The sequence below is a fragment of the Podarcis filfolensis genome (assembly GCF_964270895.1).
Source record: "Podarcis filfolensis genome assembly, chromosome: 6".
In the NCBI taxonomy this organism is placed as follows: Eukaryota; Metazoa; Chordata; class Lepidosauria; order Squamata; family Lacertidae; genus Podarcis; species Podarcis filfolensis.
Window position 1 is genome coordinate 20,877,547 of NC_139609.1, and position 15,175 is coordinate 20,892,721.

General features: G+C 40.9%; 1 protein-coding gene across 5 annotated transcripts in view; it reads left to right on the forward strand.

The window, feature by feature from the left end:
- The window catches only part of VAV3 (vav guanine nucleotide exchange factor 3), a 158,511-nt gene that overhangs the window by 43,752 nt on the left and 99,584 nt on the right, over positions 1-15,175 (forward strand). For all 5 annotated transcript variants that reach the window (XR_014549604.1, XR_014549605.1, XM_083620442.1 and 2 more), the window contains exons 3-8: positions 6,351-6,409; positions 6,620-6,685; positions 7,447-7,555; positions 9,381-9,473; positions 11,778-11,846; positions 13,887-13,990. Coding sequence is in view for 3 of the 5 variants with exons in the window: in XM_083620442.1 (XP_083476568.1) it covers positions 6,351-6,409; positions 6,620-6,685; positions 7,447-7,555; positions 9,381-9,473; positions 11,778-11,846; positions 13,887-13,990 (500 nt within the window). In the remaining 2 variants the exon portion in view is untranslated. The remainder of the gene's footprint in view (positions 1-6,350; positions 6,410-6,619; positions 6,686-7,446; positions 7,556-9,380; positions 9,474-11,777; positions 11,847-13,886; positions 13,991-15,175) is intronic.

Genomic DNA, 15,175 nt, shown 5'->3' on the forward strand with positions numbered 1-15,175 from the left:
TACTTGGGAAGGGGTACTTTTTCTCCAAAGCTTGTAAACTTTTATTAATAAGCATTAATAATACATTAGTAAATGTAAGGCCTCAGCTGTAGATCATAACTATTAGTACTCCTAACGCAGACTTTCCCAACCTGGTGCAATTTAGATGTTTGGGACTGCAGCTTTCATCAGTCCCAGCCAGCATGGCCACTGCTTAAGGGGAGAAGAAAGTTGTGGTCCAAACAACTTTTGTAGGGCGCCAGGTTGCTGAATACTGTTCTTACGTTTCAGTTGTACATCCTTTACCTTTAGGACAGAGGCATACTTTCACCCTGTTAAATTTCTTATGGGTGTCCCCAGAAATCAATTATGGAAACACATTTTATTTTAATTTGGGGGCTATTTTGGTTTGGAATGAATTTTTTTGTTTCTTTGCTCCTTCCAACCAACTCCCCTTCTTTTTCTCTGCTTATGGTATCGGTGTGACGACTGTTGATGAGCAGCACACAATAGTGCATTTTTTGCTTTAAGATCTGTGGAAAAGAATAAATATTTGATGAAATAGGCCCCTTCTTTAAAGGTTTCAAAGCTGATTCATTATTCACCTACCTGGCAGGCTGTGCTGAGAGCCAAGCTATGATGGTTCTCATAACCTGAGGATCACTATGTTCTAGCAAGTCACTGGGTTTTGCTTTATATGGACTTTGTTCCCTGTTGGCCTGTTCTCCAGTGTCATTAATTAAACTGTTGGGTGGCCTCTTTGAAGAGCCTCATTATGCTGTCAGTGCTTCTGACTCAAGTACAAAATTTAAAAGATGGATGTTGTCAGAGAGAGACTTCTCCCTGACCTTGAAGTTTCTGCTGCTTCCTGACAGTGTAGACAAACATCTAGGTTAAGTATTTTAAAGGCTTGTGTTTGCTCATGCTATTCCTAGATGTGTCTCCTTGCAAATGTCAGGTTCCATTGCTATCTTAAATGCAGGTGATAGATCTCCTCACCTTCCTTTTTAGTTCTGCTCTCTGTAATTGTTCTGACTGCTGTGAAAAATCACACAGAATTCTGACTGACTGAGGTGGGTGATATAAAAGGGAAAGCAGGAAGGGGAAATGGAACGTAGTGGCTGGAACTCTGAACAGAAGCAGTCTGCACTGCTGAGCCCTACGTATAAGTATCATACTTGTGATACTTGTCTCCTAATTCTCCCAAACAAAGATGTGTGCATCTAAGAAGGAAAAGGAGCATGCTGTACTGTTTTTCCTCTTTAATTTCATGCCCCAATTTGCGTGAGCTTGCCATGCTCTGAAGCATCTAGATGAGGGTGCTCTGATGTATAAATAGATCTTAATGGATGATGTGGTTTACCTCTGAGGATGTTCATTTTTCCCCTCCCAAGTACTCCTGGCATCTACAGTGTCATTGCTCTGGAGCAAAAGGGTAATGAGTCTCATCTGTGAGTGTGCTTCCTTTGTACCGCAGAGCTGAAGAGGAGGTTTCTCTTGGGCTTGCTTCGCAGCATTTAGCGAAAGAGGCCCAGAGATTCCTACAAAAACAATTTCTGGGGGAGGAGGGGTTCAGTCCTCTGTAAAATTAGATTAGTAGCTCACATGGGGGCGGGGCAGCTGATTCTTCCCTATTTCCTCTTTGTGTGCTGACTAGACTGAATTTAGGCTAACTAATATTTAATTTTGCTCCGATTAGAAGCAGACAGGGTTTAGGCTTGTGTACTGTAGTGCAGCTGTGGACTAGGTAAAACCCACAGAACGTATTGCTTCTCTCAGGTTTTATGTTGCTGCACCATGACAACCCACAAGGGCCAGTTGTTCAGGGATGCAGGGGAACTTCTTTCAGAAAAAAAAAAGTTGATGAGCCAGATTCAGCCTCAGGCCTTATTCCACATTTGAATAGCCTAGTGCACACCACAACCTCTTATGTACATTTTAGAAGAGTGGTCATAATTATGACATGGTAGAATGAACACAGGGAACTGGTTCATTACTGAAGCACACATGTGAAAACATTGTAAGCCGGGAACCTGCAGTTGATTTGCACATTGATATTTGCGTTAGAACTATTTAGTGTTTCAGGTTTTAATTCTTTAAGCTACCTTGAGCATGAGAGAAGGGCAATGCACGAATGATTTAAGTAAATAATTAAATAGTCCTGCAAACATGTGGCATGGCTTCATTTCATTTAAAAAGCAAATCCACAGATAGTAGATTGTAGTAATCTGTAGTCCGCAGATTTGTACGGTATCCAGTTTTCTGCTGTATGTTCCAGTAAATGCCCATGCACTAGAATCGGGGTTGACAGTGTCTAGGCACCAGTCTGCTTTTTAGTTCGTTGCTCTGTCACATTAACGGTGCGCACCCATCACAAAAGTCCCGGCTACAGGCCTGGGACCAACAGTGGTGACCAAGTGCCCTGGAAATTTCAGCACAATATATATTGCAAAATGTAACATTTCTCCATAGCCTTTGGTTCTTATACTGTTAAGTTTTGCAGTTCATACTGAAAGTGAGAGGATTAAGATTTGGGGGGGGGGGATAGAAGGTGGGATCATCAGGTGGGATCTGTATGCTACGAAGACAAACTTTGCACACTACGAAGTGCAGAACAATTAGGGAGGTACATAGAATTCCTCTGAATTGCATTATTATATAATGCAGTATGGTGGGCACTAATTATGCACTGGAATATCTTTTGTGAAACTTCTTTTTATAGCCTGCTGCTTCCCACACACACTGCTGAAAAAGAGAGAGCCTGCTATGATGTTAGTAATTAAGAATGATGTCTACTTTCAATTTTGACATGCTTCTGGAAAATTTAACTATCACATTGATGGTGATGTTGCAGACTTGTTTGGTAGCAATTACATTGCCCCACAATAAGGATGCTATTAAAGCCTTTTGAATAGCTTATATCTTGCAGATTGGCTTTTTATTTCTCAACAGTTATTTATGGCATGGTATTTGACAACAAAAAGTGTCAGTAAGCAATTGCTTGGCTGGGAAAACAATTTACATTTATTTGAGGTTCTGGTTCACAAAACGTTTTTGTTACTCATCCTAGAAATTCACAAAACCCTTGAATTCTTGCACAAAGGGGTTGCAGATAATAGTGATATGTTGTTTTATCTGTATATTGTTTTGCTGAGATTGAAGCCTCACAGCAGCCTTTGCCAAGCTGGTGCCCTCCAACTGCTCAGGGCTGGGTTGGGTGGGAACAATAGTCTAAAACAGCTGAAAGGCACAAAATTAGCAAAAGTGGGGAGAGATCTCAGCAGATTAGGATGTTAAGGCATGGGGAACTTGATAGATAGGTATCCGAAAGACTAATACAATGGACTGAGAGAGCATCCCAAGGGAAGCTAGGCAGAGGATGAGAACAGAGGTTACAAGGGGTTCTGAAAAGAGAGTGTGAATGAAAGAGGTTCGGGGGGGGGGGGAGACCCTCACAATGTCTTAAGACCAAGAGAGGCTCCATTCTGTGGCTGGTATTGGATAATCTTCGCTGGCTTCAGTCTGTGTCATACACATCTCCCTCTTCCATTGCACACTTAGCTTTGGTGCTTCATTCCTGGCTTGCATTGAGCCAGTGTTCTCTATTCCATTTAAAACGTGCAGCTCTCGTTTCATCGTTTCACCAGATCCTCGTTTCACCAGGACCAATCAGATTCTTAGCTACATTTAAAAAGTCTGACTGTCATTCATGGTTGGTGAAGCCAGGACTGATGATCTGGATGCAGTCTAGGTCCACTGGCAAGGAGAGCCTAGAAGCAATGCCAACTGTTGGGTGTGACCGGGAAAAGCAAGTTCTGAATGCTAAATTGTTTTTGAGTAACCAACTAATCCTTAACCTCCACTCTCCTTATTTAGCTTTCAGTTGAATCAAGTTCACCGTGGAGACTGTCAGGGCTCAATATTTGAATAGTTTAGCCAAGAAAAAGGCACAGGGAGTGTGACACTGTTGAATATCCTGGATCTCTCAGTGACTTTTCAGTGTCATTAACCATGCTCTCCTTCTGGACTGCCTGGGCTGGGAGTAGAAGCTATTGTGTTACAATGGAACCATTCCTACATCACTGGGAAGTTTTAGAACATGGAGCTGGAAGTCTACTAATCACTGTGGGAGTTACTCTTCAAGGATCTAATGCCTCCAATAGCTTTAAACATATACATGAAGCTGCTGCAGGCTGATGTGGAGTAGTCTGCCGTAGCCTGGTGACTAATTATGTTGTTGGACTCACACTCCCATCAGCTGCAGCCAGGGTTCAAGGGAGATAGCAGTTGTAGTCCACAACATCTGGAAAGCACAGGGCTGGGGAAGGCTGATCTGGAGGTTTATAGTGAGGCATCTTCAATATGAAGATGACCTCAGCTCTATTTATCCAGGTGTGGTGATGTTTTCTTCATCCCTTCACTCACTTTTTGCAGAGCACCAGTGATGACATTGTCTGCAGATCATCGTCGTGCTTTCTTTGCAGTTGTTTAATATTTTTCTTGGAGTTTGTTTGTGGCAGCTTTGTAGCTATAGATGGCATTGAATTGCAATGGCTTCATATGTGTACAGGTAATAGTGTTACTGCCCAGGCATCTGAGGTGGAGTGCCCAGTGGCTTGTATTGGGTCAACTATTAGTCCTCCCCAATTGGGATTGGGTCAACTATTAGTCCTCCCCCATATATCATCTTTTTTTGCTCAGAACTTTCTGTCTGTCTTCTTAAGCACCATTACCAGAGCAAATATGTGGCAATTTATTTATAAAAAACCCCTATATAATGTTATAGTGTTATGATTCTAATATCCATAGCAGAAGAATAAGGCACCAAACCAGAACCACTGAACGTTTAAGGGGGGTGGGAAGTATGTGTGGAAGCTCACTTCTTCATATAATTTTTTTAAAAGGATGGGAAGACAGAAGGAACACCCACACATCCATTAGTATGGATGGAACATCGCAGGCTATAAATACAGGAAGGGACTTTCATTTCCTCTATTGTGTAGAACCTTGCAAGTCCTGGGGGAATAGTGTGATTCAGCGGTGGTAAATGCCTGCAATGCGGGCTGGTCTCATTTTACCAGCTTCTACTGGTATCCCATCTGTAGCTAATGTTCTGCATATCCTGGAATACTCACCTTCACTTCGCTATAATGTGCTCACATGGAATGACTTTGAAAACAGACCTGGTCTTGAATAGAGCATGACAATAGAGTGCTAGTGCTAAAGAGTATGTATCACGCCTGAGCTAAAAGAGCTCCACTGATAACCCAGTTTGTTTCAGGGATAAATTAAAGGTGCTGGTCCGGTCTACTAAATCTGTCCATGATTTGGGTTCAGGATGCCTGAGGGAGCTCCTTAAAGTTGGAAGACTGCCAAATTTGCCCTTTCAGCAAGTTCCTATTTAGACAGGTATTTCAGCCTCCTGGATTGTGTAATATTACTCTTCCTGTAAGGGTGATGTTTTTGTTCGTTTCTTTACATTGTGAGGGGCTCTGAGGACCTATTCAAAGAAATGGGCTATGAATTTTAAACTAAATAAATAGGCTTTGTTTGAGGCTGATAAGTACATTATTTCAAATTGCACTGATATATGTGAGCATTAAGCAATCATGCATGCTGCTTATCTGGCCAGCTGGCCAGTTATGAATTTCTCTGCACACTCTCTGCACTGCAAATAAAGGAGAACTAAATGTTTAACTGGGATATTGGATATTTTATGGCTTTAAGTCTTCTCCAATTGAAAGAAACCATCTCACTGCAGAGCACAGGAGTAGCTTAAAATTTTAAATTAATGCAGAATAATCCCACACACCAAACAAATTAGCTAACCCACTCACTTCATGCATTATACCTATACTCACTTCTTAAGATCTGAACTTTTATATCTGCCTACTCCATTGATTCCTTGCATTCTATTCTAAGAGTTCATATCTTAAAAATTAAAAAAAACTAAGCTGGAATTTACTGTTAGTTTTGCTGTGTGTTTCTGGAATATGTTTACTGAGAGACCTGGTTGGACTGAAGCGATGGCTTGTCCTACAGTTCCCCCTTTTGGTGACAAGGTAGAAGAGAAATGTTTTCTTCCTCAGCTATTTTGACTATTTTGTCCTTATGTTCTGCCATTGTATAAACTGGATTTAATGTTGCTTTGCTTTAAATATTGGTTAAATTTTGAAGTTGCCTTTTTTTTTTTTGCTTCTTGCTAAAATTTACAGTAACAGTCCAATTTCTGTTTTCCCTCACTCATTCCCATCCCAACCAATGATAGCACGACATGCTAGCCATTCACACTCATTATTTTATGGCATTTCAATTATGGCATATGGTTTTTATTTCTGTAACTAAACAAATGTTTTCAATTCTTTCTGCAGGTTATAGAAACATTATCCAAGCTTTCCCGCACCCCTATTGCATTAGTCACCGGAATAAGGTACAATGTAGTTGTAGATTCTGTTTTTAACTTTTATCGTGGCCGATAACTTGAGTAACATCTGTGAAATCTTTCTCCATCTAGCAGATGAGTTACAGTTAAATGATGAATGTTAAAATGCTACCACACAGTTGTTTCTTTAAAATGGAGGTGTACTTTAAGAACTGGGTTTATGGCAGTTTTTTTTACTTTTATATTTTGTCTCCACAGGCCGTTTCCTACAGAAGAGAGCGTGAATGATGAAGACATTTACAAAGGCCTTCCAGATTTAATAGAGTAGGTTGCACATTTGTGGACTCTACAGCATCAGTTATGTAAAGGAGAAAATGGAACTGTTTTGACCAATGAACAAAATATACTGTGTTGTACATGTGTCTGCGAAACATCTAATTAGATTCTGCTGCCTGTCGATTACATACAGCCCCCTGAAGAGGTTTTGTGGTCCCTCAAGCCCCCCCGCATTTATCCATTTTAATTCCCCCCCTATATATTTACTGACTGATCCCATAGGTACTGTGCTGCCATAGGTACTTTATTTTGTGTCCTCCTATGACCCCTAAATTTATCCATTTAATTGAATTTCCTTCCAATCATTCCTGCGGGGCCCCCCATTGTGATGACAAAAGTTTCTGGTGACCCCATCAGGACCAAAATGTGACATTAAAAGCAAAAACAAAAAACCCCACAACCATACCAGGTTTTTAACAATTTGGCCATGTCCATTTTGACACGTGGCCTTTGGAAGCTGGATCAGTGGTCCCTGTGGCCCAAAAAAGGTTAGCCACCCCTGATCTCAATGGAAGTGGAAGATTTTGTTATTTCCAGAGGAGGACAAGGGGGGCAGAGCAACATTACGCCAGGTTATGTTGCTCTTACCCTCCTTGTCGTCCTCCAGAAATATCAGAACCTTTCAAAAGGGTTAAGACTTCTTCTGCATCCCATTGTGCCTATAATTTTAAAAGGCCTAAATGTTCTTCAAATTCTATTGCTAATGTTCTTAATTTTGTTGTCTTTTCTCCTTCCGCTTTGTGTTCTAGTGAAAGTGGTGTAGATGAAGATGAAGACCTTTATGATTGTGTTTATGGGGACGACGAAGGTGGTGAAGTCTATGAAGACCTGATGAAAGCTGAAGCAGCACACCAGCCAGTAGGGTTCAACTCTTTGTTTATTTATTAATTTTTCTATACCACCCTTCATCCGAGGATTCACAGAGCGGCTTACAATACAGAAACACAAAAATACATAGCACAGTAACAAACAAAAACAACAACCCCCCATCACCGTTTAAAAGGCCGTAGATTGTTTAATTAGCCAGGGAGAAGAGGAATGTTTTGCCTGGTGCCTAGAGCTATGTAATGAAGGTACAAGGCAAGCCTCTCTGGGGAGAGCATTCCACCAGTGGTGAGTCACTGCAGAAAAGGCCCATTCTTGTGTCGCCACCCTCCAGACTTATCATGGAGGAGGTACATGAAGAAGGGCCTCAGATGATGATCGCAGTGTCTGGTTGCTTTATTGTTTGATAAAACAGAGAGGTAAATCAAACCAGATCACTATGAATAAATATTTGACATTCTTATTTTGAATATTCTTCCTGCTAAGACTACACTGTTGTCTTCTTGTAGTTTTGGGATGGGATTCCTTCCTTTCTTTAAAACAATTGTAGTTGCTTAATTATTTGTTATTATATTGTATTTTAATTTATAGACAATAAGTCACATGGCCAAAATACAAACAAGGTAAAAATAGAATAGCAGACCATAAAATCTGATGCAGCATAAAGTTCAAGAGCAGAGAACAAAATAAATGGAGGCAAAAATAATGATTAAGGACTGAAACAGATTTAGAAGACGTGGGAAAACAAAAAAGGGGGTTGCTGAAATGACAACGTCATAACCACTAGTTGAGCTGGCTGGCTGGGGCATTCCACAATTATAGTGTCATCAGTGAAAAGACCCTGTCATCCGTAACCACCTGCTACATGTCAGCTATCTAGAAAACAAGCAGCAGACTTTGAGTACTTCCTCTGTTTCAGCTTCTTATCTGTTATTCATATGCTAGATATATACCCACAAGATTTGACAGGTGGGAAGAGTTCAATTGGCCCTCCTCACTCAAACATTACAATTCCTTTACCCAACTCCAGTTACAATAGTCAGTTATAGTAATAATGGGATAGGGCATCTTGTGTGAAATATATATGGCAAGAGGACCCCAGCTCTATGGGCTGCCCCATTTGTCTAGCTGTACCTACTGTAGCAGGAGCCTCTCATATTTCTATTCTCTGCCTACTGCAGTCTTCCACATGTTGGTGCTCTTTGGTGTTTTGGACCCCAACTCTCATCGGCGTATGAAACTTTGAAGCTATCTCTTCTGATCTTTTATTTTAAAAAAAAATGAAAATGGGGATTAAAAACAAAAAAATTGGAAGAGCTAGCTTCAAATTCTCATACATGTAAGAGTAAGAATGTCAAGAAATTCAAAGTTGGTAATGTCTGCTGACATGTTGAAACCTCAAGCCCTTTCATGCAGAGGCTTGGTGGAAGAAATAAGTCCAGAAATTGGGAAATTATTTGTTGCAAGGGTTTTTGAGTCTTCCACTTCCACCAGCCATTGGCTACGATTGCTGGGGCTGATGGGGAGTTCTAGTCCAAGGCATGAGGTTGGGGGAGGCTGGCCAACAACCCATGTAAAATAATAGAATTGTAGAGTTGGAAAGGCACCACAAGGAATGTGTAGTTCAACCCCCTGCAATGCAGGAACCTTTGGGGGCTCAAACTCACAACCCTGAAATTCTACCAACTGAGCTAGCTCAGCACATATGTCCCCTGCAGCCCAAATAATAAATCTGAAAACATTTTGTTGCCAATTGACCATAAACTCTGACAGCTGTCAAAGCAATATGTTGTAATAGGAAAGTGTCCTGAAATCAACATGTTTCACGTCTACAAATAACTTCTTGTTGGCTTGGTAGAAATGTCCTGAAAACGACATAAGAAGCTGCTGCCTTTCTGAAATAAAACAAACCGAAGAGAAATACACAGAAACATTGGAATCCATTGAAAAGGTAAAGTGACCTGGCAAAACAATCAGGAGCACCATTCCAGCTGGGGAGTGCAGAGAAAGGGTGTGGCTGGTGAGGCAGTCTGGGTGGACCACCATTACTCTCCCAGCTTCCCAACACAATGGGCTGCTGGCACATACTGAGAGAGAGAGGCGAGGGGTGAGGTGCCGGGAGCTTGGCCCAGCGCAGCATGCAATCGACCAAGGCAACTATCTGTAAACAAACAATAAATTTCCATAAAAATGGCAAAAGTAGTTTCTCCCCCAAATAGTTTTTATCTTAAACAATTGCAAACACTGTAAATAAAGAGGTCACTTGGGATCAGTGGTTCAGTGCTCACAGAAAGAGGAAAATGTCCTTCAGTTTGTTAACTCTCTTTCTATGCTCCTCCCAATTGAAACATGCAGATGGGGACATGTTTTGAGTCGTTTACATATTGTCTTCTCTTGTATTTTATTTACTACAAAGCTCGATGACTATGCTCTTTAGCGATGAAACATCGGATTACCGGAACAGTGTCTGAGCACTAAACCAGTGGTATATCACAAGTTTTGTGATATTTTGAGCACTGAACCACTGATATATTACAAGTGAGCTCTTTATTTACTGCATTTGCAATTGGTGGTGCTGTGGGTTAAACCACAGAGCCTAGGACTTGCCGATCAGAAGGTCGGCGGTTCAAATCCCCGTGACGGGGTCAGCTCCCGTTGCTCGGTCCCTGCTCCTGCCAACCTAGCAGTTTGAAAGCACATCAAAGTGCAAGTAGATAAATAGGTACTGCTCCGGCGGGAAGGTAAATGGCGTTTTTGTGCGCTGCTCTAGTTCGCCAGAAGCAGCTTAGTCATGCTGGCCACATGACCCGGAAGCTGTCTGCGGACAAACGCCGGCTCCCTCGGCCAATAAAGCGAGATGAGTGCTGCAACCCGAGAGTCGGTCACGACTGGACCTAATGGTCAGGGGTCTCTTTACCTTTAAGATAAAACCTATTTGGGAAAGAAACTACTTTTGCCATTTTTATGGACATTTATTGTTTGTTTACAGATAGTTGCCTTGGTGAAATTATTTGATTGCAGTAGTCTTTGTATTACCACCATGTTCATTGTTTTCTTGTTATACCCAGTGCAGCATGTGGCAGACCCGCTACCTGTTGTGTTGGGAAGCCAGGAGAGTGATGGTGCCGCACCTGCGTAGCCTCATTGGCTGCTACTGGCAGAGAGACTAGCATGTTTCAAAATTCTGCTCTTGGATATACTGAAGATTAAATTCCAAAACAGCTTTGCAATTTTAAGAGGGGGAACAGTCATGCGGTTGCCCTTTTAAAACAAGTAACTATATGTTTGGCTTATAAATATAGTCAATTGGCCCGTCTAATTTTAATTTCCAAACTGTGTGCCTTTAGAAGTAAACGAATTAAGTAATTCAAAGGCCCTTGAAATTAAATGTGCCCAGACAATCGGAGGCTTCCCATCATATCTTTGTGGGACCTGCTGTTCTGGACTTGCCTCTTTTCAGTCAGCTTCCCAAATGCCCAGGGTATGTGACATTCCAAGAGACTTTTCTGTGAGGTGTAAATAAATGGTGGCTCAACACCTTTGGAAATTGGTAATGTTCAGAGAATATTGGAGGCAAGCTGATGACCATCAAAAGGAATTCTGCTTTCACTACTGTTTCTGTTGCCAGCACATATATGCAAAAAGAAAGGGAACACTGGCACTGCAACATGGTTCACTACTTCATACCTTGAAACAAATTTGGCTCATCTTTCCTCCCTGAAATTTTCACCAGGGAAACTTTTGTTCAGCTTTCAAATAATGCTGCAGCGTCTTTTGTGGATGGTCATTCAGTCATTCTTATTGCAGAGACGTAGCCAAATGACTTGTGCTCAACGGAGGGAGACTGTTGCATTTCTGCATGTGTTACCTCTTTCATGTGGGAAGGCACATTGAGAGCAATGGCTTATGCAAAAACACAGAGGATGAACTTCATTGCAGATGTGTAATTCTTACAATGCATGCTCTAAAAGTTAGCCCTTTCATCCTGTGGAATGAAATGTGCCTCCAAATTTAATTAAGGGGGGGGAGTGTTCCTTGGCTACCAGAAGTTTGGGCAGCACTGGTTTATACCCATTATCATGTAGGGTATGCAAAACTAATACAGGCAGTCACAAGACATATACATCTAAAATACAGAGTGTGGGGGTCACTGTTACCCTTGCCCTCTCTGAATAGGAATCACATATTCAGAAATGTCCTTTCTAGTGGGTGGCAAAATATGTTAATGCAGTATGTGTTCATTTTTCTCTTACAGTTTTTTATGGTTCCCCTGAAAAGGTTTCTGACCACTTCAGAGTTTGAGACAGTATTCATCAACATTCCCGTATGTAATGCCTTGGGATGTTTTGTTCGTTGTCCTCTGTTATGTGGAAGTCTACAGGATACTGTTTGAGAATACTGTTAGGGTAGAGATAGATGTGATTTACAAAGAGCCTTTCTTCTGGTTTCCTGGTTTAATAGGTAGACGGGCTTAGGTAACAACATACAGAAAGGTGGGCACCACCTTGGGGTCCCCAGATGTGGATAGATACAACATCCATGATCCACCTGGAGACCCAAAGTTGAACACTGATCTAGGCAACTATAAACACATGAAATGAGGAGCCGGTGTCCATGGGATACTGTAAACTCAACTGCTTGCTGTGTGAAGTGTGTGTAAAGAAAATTCAGGGCAGCTCTGTGATCATCACCTGCCTCATTCATTCATTTTATTTGTATGCCACTTTTCCATGCCAAAAAAATAATAATCATGCTCAAAGTGGCTTACAACAAAGAAAACAAGACATTTCAAAACCTAGCAGTGCAAAAAGAATTTCCTAATAACATAGGAGCCATTAGCAACATCCATCTAATAACCAAAAAAAAAGCAAGGGGGCTTTACAGTTTCACCTTAGTCCTAGAAATACCCTTTCCATGATGTTACTCACAGCAGCGGGCAGAGGGCAGGGTAGCTGATGTTCCTCATGATGTTTGGTAGTCCACAGCTATGAAGAGAGATCTGGTCCTGCATAGTGCACCTGTTTTGCCTGTCTATGGGACACGGGTGGTGCTGTGGTTTAAACTATTGAGCCTCTTGGGCTTGCTGATCAGAAGGTCGGCAGTTCAAATCCCCGTGATGGGGTGAGCTCCCGTTGCTCTGTCCCAGCTCCTGTCAACCTAGCAGTTTGAAAGCACGCCAATGTGAGTAGATAAATAGGTACCGCTGCGGCGGGAAGGTAAACAGCATTTCCATGCGCTCTGGCTTCTGTGATGGTGTTCTGCTGCACCAGAAGCAGTTTAGTCATGCTGGCCACATGACCCAGAAAGCTGTCTGTGGACAAATGCCAGCTCCCTCGGCCTGAAAGCAAGATGAGCCCCATGGTCGCCTTTGACTGGACTTAACTGTCCAGGGGTCCTTTACCTGTTTTGCGTCCCTAATATGTCTCTGGCCACAAGAGCACGTGACTGTAAATTCTTGAAAGATGAGGGATTCTTTTAGATGGCTCTTATTTCAGCCTTGCAGAGCTTTGCGAATATATACCTGTATATTTATGAGAACACTTGGAAAATGTGTAGTATCTACAAACTCTGTAAACAGAAATGTTTATTGCTTTTCCACTCTGCTTGTCTCAGCACCTTCTGTTTCTTGAGCAAGACATTAAGATTTCAGTTAGCTTGTCAGTATGCTGCTATTCAGCTGTCCAATGTAATGTGCCAAATGATTTTTTGTTGAAGTAGTGGAATGTGAATCTTTAATTCTTTTATCTCTAAAACCTGGAGCAGGTATAATGCCAACCAGTGACTAGACTGGGCTAGGTGATTGCTTGACTTCCCTTCCCTTTTTCATGTGCAAATACATCCCATCCTTTGCACCTGGATCTTTCATTAAAATCTGTTTTAAGAAACCGGCTTTAGTTAGGGAAATGAAGCTTAGATTTTTCCTGGGTTCATTTAAACTGTAATAAAATTTAGTCTCATTCAACAATGGACTTAAATGAAGAGTGCTTGGGGATGGGGATGGATGGGGAAGAGTTTTTGTAGCCTGCAGTCTTAAACCCAGGTCTGCACCAGGCCCAACATGTTTACTTGCCTTAAAATGTTATAATTTTACCATAGAACTGAGACAAATTCTCCAACATAGAGGGGAAGGTGTTTTACATTTCTTAAACATTTGCAGTTTTAAGTTTAATGAGTAGATATATAACTATGTATATTCAAGATATCTTTATTGTGCAATCTTTTTCATTCAAAAGATATAATTCAATTATAAGATGTCTAGGATGAATCAAGCTATGAATTATTTTACTGTATACATGAAAACAGTGGCTTTACATGGCAGAATCAAACATAATTGTAGAAGTTTTATTGGATGTTTTTGTTGTAGGATTTGGTGAAAATCCACAGAAGTTTAACACAGGATATTCATGAATCCATCGTAAACAAAAGTGACCAGAACCTGTATCAAATTTTTATAAGCTACAAGGAAAGGTAATTACCAAGTTTTTAAAATGCACAATGTCGATAACTTTAACATAAGCTATTCATATTCCTTTATGCATTAGAAATATAGTCTTGTTTTGTGTAGTGTGCTTTTAGAGAAACTGTATTTAATTTTTTATTATAACCAGAAATAGTATGTGTAACATTAGCATATAGCTTTAAATGTGCTGAATGCTAAACCAAATTTCAGAGAGCATTATTCTTTAGTATATACTGTGTCAGTCTACCTGTTCTCTGTTCATACGTTGTTACAGCGCTGTTTTCTTTTCACAACTCTCAGCCTTATTTTGCATAAAATAATGTCATGTTATCTCAAAGTGCAATACGCATATTGATGAATAGGCTACATGCTGCTCAGATGTTATCTATTTTGACAATCTGACCTCATCATCCTCTTCTCTTGATCTTAAATAACCAAGAACCTATGACTGATGCAAAACACTGTTATTCGTTCCATGACTTTATCAGGGCTCTGTGTGCCTTAGCATCCACTCTTTCACATTAACCTTCAGTAGCTTCACATCCTACCATCTTCCAGGAACCAGGGAGGGAATAGATGGCTAGGGAGAGAAGCAAGCCTGTTCACTTCCTTCCTGTGAATGCTAATCGGGAAGAGTATCCTGACTCTCAAGAATTTTCTATGCTGTGTTCTTTTGATCTTTTACTGATCTACATTTTCAGATACCTTTGAAGCATAGAATTATTAGGTTTGCACCATTTCATAAAGCAAGTGGGATTAAATGCATGTTTTGAATGCTGCTCCATGTTTTGTTTTGTTTTGTTTATTAACACAGCTTCATGCACAAAGCAAGTTAGCATTTTGGGACAAAGGCTTGGATAGACATGTGAGCTTTCCATAGATGGGGAGTTTTTGATTCACCCATGACATGCACTTTGTTTGTATTCTGAAGTAGGTCAGCCCCCAGGTAGGTTGTGTTTGTAGGGCTTGGTTTTCATTTATATTCCCTTACAACGGGATTCAGAGCAATGGTAAGACTGAGAACTGAACATCACAAGTGTTAGGATATTTCCGTTCCACCTTAAAAGGGAGCAGGCTTTGTGAGTCACAGAGTCTGCGTATTTCCTGTTCACAGGATGTTTATGTGTTCTATTGCTTTCGTTTCTTTTTCTTTCTTTTTTAATAAATATTTATTCGAGTTTTCAATTTTATAC